The 7960-nt window shown below is 47.7% G+C and overlaps 1 protein-coding gene across 1 annotated transcript in view; it reads right to left on the bottom strand.

The window, feature by feature from the left end:
• Window positions 1–1532, bottom strand: part of LMNB2 (lamin B2) — a 37878-nt gene extending 36346 nt beyond the window's left edge. The window contains exon 1 of the mRNA XM_075723813.1: window positions 1332–1532. Within this exon, the coding sequence (XP_075579928.1) occupies window positions 1332–1532 (201 nt within the window). The remainder of the gene's footprint in view (window positions 1–1331) is intronic.
• Between the last annotated feature and the right edge of the window lie 6428 nt (window positions 1533–7960).

A 7960-nucleotide genomic window follows, 5' to 3' on the forward strand; every position in this document is an offset into this window, starting at 1 on the left:
AACTAAATTAATTCAAACCCTCCTACCACCACCCCTAGCATCATCAAACCAGACCCTTAAGAGGGCAGGGGGGAAGCCTACACAGTGGCATAGCTACTGTAACTTGTGTGATGCAACAGGTTAAGGCTGCTATCAACAGGTTTTCCACAGAAGTTTAACTTCATCTCAGAGGCGGGACACCTTACATTGCAGCCTGCCTCCAACAGATAGAGAGGGTTTGGGCTGGTACAGGATGGGTGGCACTGTCCCCAGCTGTGTCACTAACTACATCCTTCCTCCATTTGGGAAGGAGAGTCCTAGAGGAAAGCAGATAGAAGAGGGGAAAAGCAAAACTTGGCTTAGGAAAAAGGATCAGCCAGTTTTACCTCCAGGATCACAGGAAGCGTATCATAGTAGTTCACCCTACAAAGATTTGATTCCTGCCGCTTGCAGAGACTAAGACAGACTTTCTCTGGTGAGAAGCAAAGTTAGTCTAAACCCTTGCAAATTTTTGACCTCATCGTATCAGCCATCAGGATAGGGACAGTAAATAAAAAGGTTGCTACAACTCACAGGACACACGTGCTCAGCATGGGGTCCAGTACCCCAAGAAGACTCAGCCTGCACGGGGAACAGACTACAAACTACAGCAAAGAAGCAGCCCACAGCAGATGAGACCTACACGAAGGCTCAGAGGACCCCGAGAGCGACATTCTGTGCTGCAAGCCGTACCTGGCCGAAACGCGGAGGGTAGCTAGCGACTTCAGCCGCCACCCCACCGCCAGCAGAGCGCCGCGCCCTCCCCGCCGCCCAGAGCCGCTTCCCGGCCCGGCCGCCGCCGGCCGCTCCCGCCACCAGCGTCGTTCCAGGTGTCGAATTTTCACTTGGTGACGATCCCGACCTGAGCCGCCTTTAACGTGTCACCAGCAGCCTCTCTGCCCAACGGCGCGGCCAGAGAGACCCCGACAGCCCCCGAGGAGCTACACAGACACAGGCAGGCGCTGCATCTCCACCCCCCCACACCGCCCCCAGCTCTCGCCTTCAGCCCCGAGCCCAACGGCCGGGCACGGCCAGAACCCGCGGCCCGGGGCGGCCCGAGGCCAGAGCCCGGCGGAGCGGCGCGGCGGGCCGCGCCTGGGGCCGCCGAGCCCGAGGCCGCGCGAAGCCGCCACAGCCCGCCCCGCGCCAGGCGGGCAGGCGGAGGCGCCGCGCGGGAACAGGTCGGCCGAGTCCCTGGGCCGCGGCCCCTCTCCCCGGGACGGAGAGGGGGAAACGCCGCCAACGGGCCGCCGCTGCTCGCCCTCCCACCCCATAGAGCCGAGCGAGGGCCAGCACGCCGCCCCGGGCCGTACCTCCCGGGTGGTGACCTCCTCCTTCTCGGAGATCTTCAGCAGCAGCCGGTCATTCTCCAGCTCCAGCGCCCGCACACGGTCGATATAAACGGCCAGGCGGTCATTGAGCTGCCGCAGCTCCTCCTTCTCCTGCAGGCGGGAGATGCGAGTCGGCGACAGCGGGGTCCCGCCGGGGGTGCCGCGGCTCGGGGTGCATGACATGGTGCTCAAATCGCAGGCAGGCGAGCAGCGGGCTCATTCAATCCAACCGCACCGGGGGAGGAGGGAGCGGTAAGATGGCGGACATCGCCTCCCCCGCCGCCGCGCCGCCTGGGAAATGAAGTCTCGGCGCCAAGATGGCCGCGCCGCGCCGCGCCGCAGGGTGCGTTGGGAGTTGCAGTCCTGGCCGCCCTCCATTTTGTGGGCTGCCGGACGCCCGGCGGGCCCGAGTCTGCTCCTCATCCAAAAGTGTAGCTTGTGGTGCCTGTTAAAATACAAAATTAGGCTGTCGTGAGTGTGAGTAAAGCGCAGGAAGCGAGGGGCCCGTCTTGAAGTCAAGATTTTTTTAGTAATAAAACCGGGAGGGACCAGAGCTACCCACCGGGACTGTTCCTCACATGCTCCTTGGCTGTCAGCAGCTGCTCCCAGTTCCGCTCGCAGCCAGCATAGCCGCTCAGGCGTTGGTGGGTGCGGGTCACCCCACGGGTGCCCCCCGCAGCACGCTCCCCACCCCTCCGCAGCACAAGGCTGTCTGTAAAGCCCTGCACTCGCCAAACCCACCTGAACCATCAACCGCCATCACGCCCTGGGTCATGACGATTGGAAGTGACACTATGCTGCTCATGGTCACAATTTTATTGCAACCTGTGAAGTATTTACCTTACAGGATATATTTTCACATTAGTTCTCTAAAACGTTGTTATATAACCCTGGTGTGAGCTGTTCATGAATTTGCTGTTAGCACTGAAGTCGTATAGGCCAGGGACCTGTTGTTTGCTTAAATTGGAGGTGGAGAGTCTCAGAAATAATACGATCAGCTATTTCCAAGGGCGAATTTTTAGGGGTGCTGTTTTGTAGATTTTAGAAATTTCTTCCAAAGTTTTACTGAGAGATTGCAACGCCTCTGAGTCTCTGATCAGGCTGTTCAAGAAGGAAGCTATCCTGAAATCCTTTTGCAGTCCCATGGAATGCAGCCAGATTTTGTACAAACTAAAATCCACTGGGACGTTTTCCCTTCCTAAAGATTTGGAGTATTATTTTTCCCAAAACATATTTTTACTGACTATACCCCAACTTCTGTCAGTTCTTGCACATTAACCAGTATAAACTGGATTACCATTCTCATGAGCTAATTCCTCATGTCCCAAAACTTTGGAGGCTGAAAAGCCCTTGTTGCCATTGTACCTTTTGGCTACCAGGGAAGGCTGAGAAAAGGGAGATTTTCTGCCTGAGAAGTAGAAAAAACAGATTCAAAGTCTGTTGTCCATATACCTGGACAGCAAAGAAAAAAATCAGCATGAGCATAATGCAAAGTAGTGCTGTGCATGAGAGGGAGGACAGATCTAGACAGAGAAACAGGAAATAGAGAAAGAAAATACTGCACACAATATATGAAAAGAAACTTAGGGAGCCAGGCTGAACAAATAGGTGCAAATGGGTTTATCCTCAAACTAGAAGCTAAACAATCCTCATGTTAGAGGATCTGGGATCCTAAGATCGAGCACACCTCAAATCAGAAAACCTCAGAATAAATCCAGGAATTCTGGACGCTCAATATCCCTGTCAGCAAATAGCCGTAAGTCCCTCTTGCGATCACTGCATATCTTTAGCAGCTGACCCATGTAAATAGTGGGTTTTCACCTGAATGCATTTGTTTAAAAATATGCATCCAATATCAAAAGGGTTGTCCTGGCTTTCTCTGTAGACAACAGAGTGCCCATCCCACCTGGCTTGGACATCATCTCTCCTAGGGCAGCACTGAGTGCTCCTCTGCCTCCTACGGAGAGCTGAGGGCAGGGATTTCCACACCAAGTCTGTGAAGCCGGGGGTATCAGTGGGTTACTTGGAGGGAGTTTATGAATGATAGCTAAAATGAAAATAAGCCTATAGATCACTACACATGCCCTTTCTGTAGACATTTACACAGCCTCCGTATTTGAAGCTCACTGTTATCAGATCTTTATCAGTGAGATCTCATAATATGATATGCAACTCGGTGTGAAAGCTTTCTGACTGAATTCAAGTTGGTTTTGACTTTAATGTAGCTGGAAAGGTAAGCAGAAAGAAAAGACTACAAATCCCAGAGTGCTGTGGCCCCTGTGCTCAGCAGAGAGGTCAGATCCTGCCCCATCTGCCGGCTCAGGGCACAGAGCCACGCCAAGGACAGCCCAGGAGCCCCTGGAGCCGCCTCCTTCCTCATTGTTTTCATCCGCGTCTCTGGATTTGAAGTACAGTGCGTTTTTTGAATTTTGGCGCCTGCCTGCAAACTGTAACCCAACTGTTCCTGGATCGGCTCCAGCTCCCAGCGCCGTGCCTCTTGCCAGAGCTGCCTGTCTGCAATCTGTATAATTTCAAACATCGCTGCCTTCCCCCGAGCAGTCTAAAAAATGCATGTGAGCATCAAGCCATGCACTTAGAATGAACTTTTTCTCTCTCAACATGCAGTTTCCAACACCAGCAAATTCATGGAAGACCAGTTATAAACTTAGGTTACGTTAAGCCAGAAAAAAATATTTTAGGAATGCTGAAAGCCTCTGTATAAGCGTTTTTGGGTTAGCTCATTTTTTCTGTTGTAATTTGATGTGATACTCTGCGCATCTGTCATGTTTTGGAAAGTCTTTTAAACCTGTTGCTTAATTTTGATTGATAATGTAATCCAGATGTAAATCCCCTTTGTTCATGAAGTTCAGCCCAAATTTCCCCATTATTTTGTCTGTCAGATTTTTTAGGTAATGGCTTAGAAACTTTGAATGTTTCAAAGGTTTGGGTTTTTTTTTTTCCTTCTAATGTTACCAGTTATTTTCATAGTGCTGATATCAACTGCGTTGCAGTAAAATCTTTTTTTCTAAATATACTTCCTGAAATATGCCTCAATAATAATACCTAATATTTTCTACATTTTTTTAGAAGGTCCCTTTCCTTAGCAGTAACCAGAACATTTGCACACTTTCATCCTTGGCACTGGTCTCCTTCCTTGTTATCTGAACATGTATGTTCACTTTTCCTATCTCTGCTAGAAAGAGGAGAACAGTTTGGGGATGGGATGGGGAGAGGAAAGCATCAAGGGAGGAGGGGAAGTGCAAAAGCTGAGAGCCACTGGACAACTGGGTTTTACAGGAAGTATAATGCATGCTTTAGTCATGAAATTAGCATCTGTTCAAATACTGGCCCTCTTGGATCACTCTGATGACATAGGTTAATATTGAACCAGAGTCAGTGTTGTCATTCGTCTCTCAATATTTAGCAATTAGTTTTTCAGTAAGGACCTTGACAGTTCAGTGCTACCCAAAACAATTTTATAATAAACTCCCTCTCTGCTTTCAGAAGGTAGAATTGATTTTTTTGGCCAGGACACAATCATTTAGTGTTTAAAAAAGGGACAATCTAGGGATGCATCAGCCTTACCTGACTGGGGTGGCAGAGGGCCATGGCAATCCCTGGGGCTGCGTTCCCTGGGCTTTTCAGATTGGGAACCTGTTTGGAGCACACCACCCACTTCCCCAGGTTTGCCCTTTGTGGAAAGCAGAGCACAGGAGAAGGCTGGTGCATGTACAGGTTTCACCCTGATATAAAGTCAGGAACTTGGAAGTGCCCTGGGCTCAGTATCAGAGCTCTAGCTCAAAGGCACTTGCAATATAGCTGATTGGGTAGGATAAGAATAAATTTCTGGGATGTCAGATAACACAGACAGCAGTGATAGGCTCTGCCTAGCACTGGAGTGCTCCCATCAGATAAATGAAGAGATTACTTATAGTACGTAATAAAGACAAAGGAAAACCTCATGTATCCTTTGATGCAGAGCATCTTCTCAGTTGTTGACCAGTTTCCTGTACAGTTGGGTGTAATGAGTTTTCTGATGCTGTCTGGGATTTCATAATGACTCCGACATTTTCACAAATCTGGGGACACAGGATTTCCACTGTTATTTCTTACCTCAACTGCTTTAGTTTCTCAGCAGCTGCTGCCATGCTGTCCCCTTTCTCATTCTATACTTTATTATTTGTATGTCTCTAATAGCAGGTTTATTTCTGTCTTTTCTGTAGTCACCTAACTTCCCCTCTGCCTTGTGTTCCTTATCTCATTCTGAACAGCCTGTCAATGTTTAATTGATTGTCTCAGATATTTTCATTAATTTCAGGAAGGGGCAAGGATTGAACATATAGCACAGAACATTTCCCTATCAGTCCAAATTCAATCCAGCTCAGCATAAGTGCTTAAAAAATTGCTAGCAGTGACTGCAAGTCTGGAAGAAGCACTCATACCTTGCCACAGATTTCAGCTCTAGAATTTCAGCTTTCATTGAATAAAATCGCTTCCAGCAATCAGGACAGAAAGCACCAAAGCAAGTAGAGAAAATTAATAGTATGCCATGTGTCATGGATGAGATCTTCCTCATCTGCTGTGAGAAAGTTTGCTAAGAGACATCAAAAAAAGAGCAAAGAGGAACATAGTGCACAGTTGTGGGATTAAAGCAAACATACGGCAGACTGTATGTAGAACAAGGATTTTTTTCAAGAGAAGACACCATGGCATAACATATAGAGGGCATATTTATTTCTAATTCCAGGTACATAATGTTTGGCAGGAGCCTTGAACAATAATATTCTTCTACTACTTTACCTCCTTACTGAGGCAGAATTCAACCTGTATCACACTGGGGGAAGTGTTCACCAAGCCTGGGGAATAGAATTCAGGTCTGTGCTTGGGATTGTTCACTCCTTTGTGTCAGGAAGGCAAGTGACTTTCATTGTCAGGAGGGCCTCGGTGGCCCTTTAGACTCCTGTAGTAGAACCAGACCCTGGTCTCATGTGACCAGAAAGAAATGAGAATTTCATTTAAAAACCCTCTCATATTTCCCCCCCCCATCTCAACAGAAATGTGGCAAAGGAAGAAGCTGGGGGGTGTGAGTGCTCAGGGCTCCTCAACTTTCCACAATTCCACTTTTGTCACTTTTCCACACAGTGATTTGCTTATAATACCACAAGCTAAAAAGAGCCATGTCTGTAACACAAGAGCAATGGAGAGACTTTCTACAGTACAACTCATTCACAGCCTTTATCAGGCAACGGAAGTGTTGTAGTGTGTGATACACCACAGCCTTCAGTGTAGCATTAGCTACTGAGTCTTCCCCTCACTGGCTCCCCATAGCTGAGGAATTCTTCCAAAGTAATAGGAAGACAGACTTCTTGGCAATAAAATACCCTGAAAACACCACTGAAAACAGATGAGGTGGCCAGGTAGGAACAATATCACTATTTCCTTCTAGTCAGGCTGCCGGCAGCCCTAGAGTATGTGGAGGTGGAGCCATGGGCATTTGTGTGCATAACTAGCTATTTATATAGGTAAATAGCAAAATTAATCTAAGATCAAGGAAGGGATTATTCATATTGTCTTTAATGAATTATTGGGCCAATAACCTCTGACATTAAGAGTTTTGACTTTCACATACAGAGCTGAATTTCATTCTAGTTATACTTTCAGGGCTCCAAAGAGAAAAGATTCCTCTGCGGCCTGCCAGGGTAGCCCCAGGTTCCCAGTGCTCTGTGGAGTTCAGGTTCCCTCATAACACAAGCAAGCCCGTAATCTTTTAAGTCATTTGGCAGTTTGGAGAGTGTAGTGGAGGAGGGTGGGGACTGGCTCTGAAATGCAGTTCCTCTGAGTTCACAAAGCTTGCTTTATCAGCCAGGAGCAATCCCAGTGCTGGTCTGAGAATCTCTTAGATCATTGCTACACCAGTGGAGCTGTGGGAGGGGAGCATGCAGTGCTCACACCCCCACACTGTTATTATAGAAAACCTGGCACTGATCTCAAACACTAATGAAAACAAACCCAGTGTTTTTTTCAAAACAACCATTTGGCGCCTAATTTTCAAATCCGCAGACCAACTGCAGCTGGCTCAGTGCCCATCACCATAGAGCTATTTACATATTTTCCTCCAGCAGCTGCAGTAACCTGTTATGTACCTCATGTCTGGCCAGGCTGGCTCAGCCTCTGTCATGGTCTCACTGGAGATGGGTTAAGATTTCAATTTTATTCTGTTAAACAAACAAACAAACCCCCAGTGTGTTAGGAGCTCAGTTTTTAGCAGAAGGGTGAAAGCAGAAACCTTTGGCTCCCCTTTGAAAGGTAATTAGCCCATCATGCACTGTAATGTGAGCAATGCTGCACATCTGGGAGTGCTGAGACTCCTTAAAGACAGAGCCTCTGTCAAAGGTGAAGTTTACAGAGTAAATGTATGTGAGAGGGGAGAAGACTGGTCTATGGAGATAAAAAGGTATGTGCATGGGATTAATCTCTTGTGCATATTACATGATTAATAAAGAAGATGAAAGGAATGCTTTCTGCAATTTCAAAGTATGCTCCACCCAAGATCTCAAAGTATTTTACAAAGGATAATTTATCAAGCTTTATAATCTTGCTTTATAATCTTG

This window comes from Pelecanus crispus, chromosome 20, assembly GCF_030463565.1.
Source record: "Pelecanus crispus isolate bPelCri1 chromosome 20, bPelCri1.pri, whole genome shotgun sequence".
Classification (NCBI taxonomy): domain Eukaryota; kingdom Metazoa; phylum Chordata; class Aves; order Pelecaniformes; family Pelecanidae; genus Pelecanus; species Pelecanus crispus.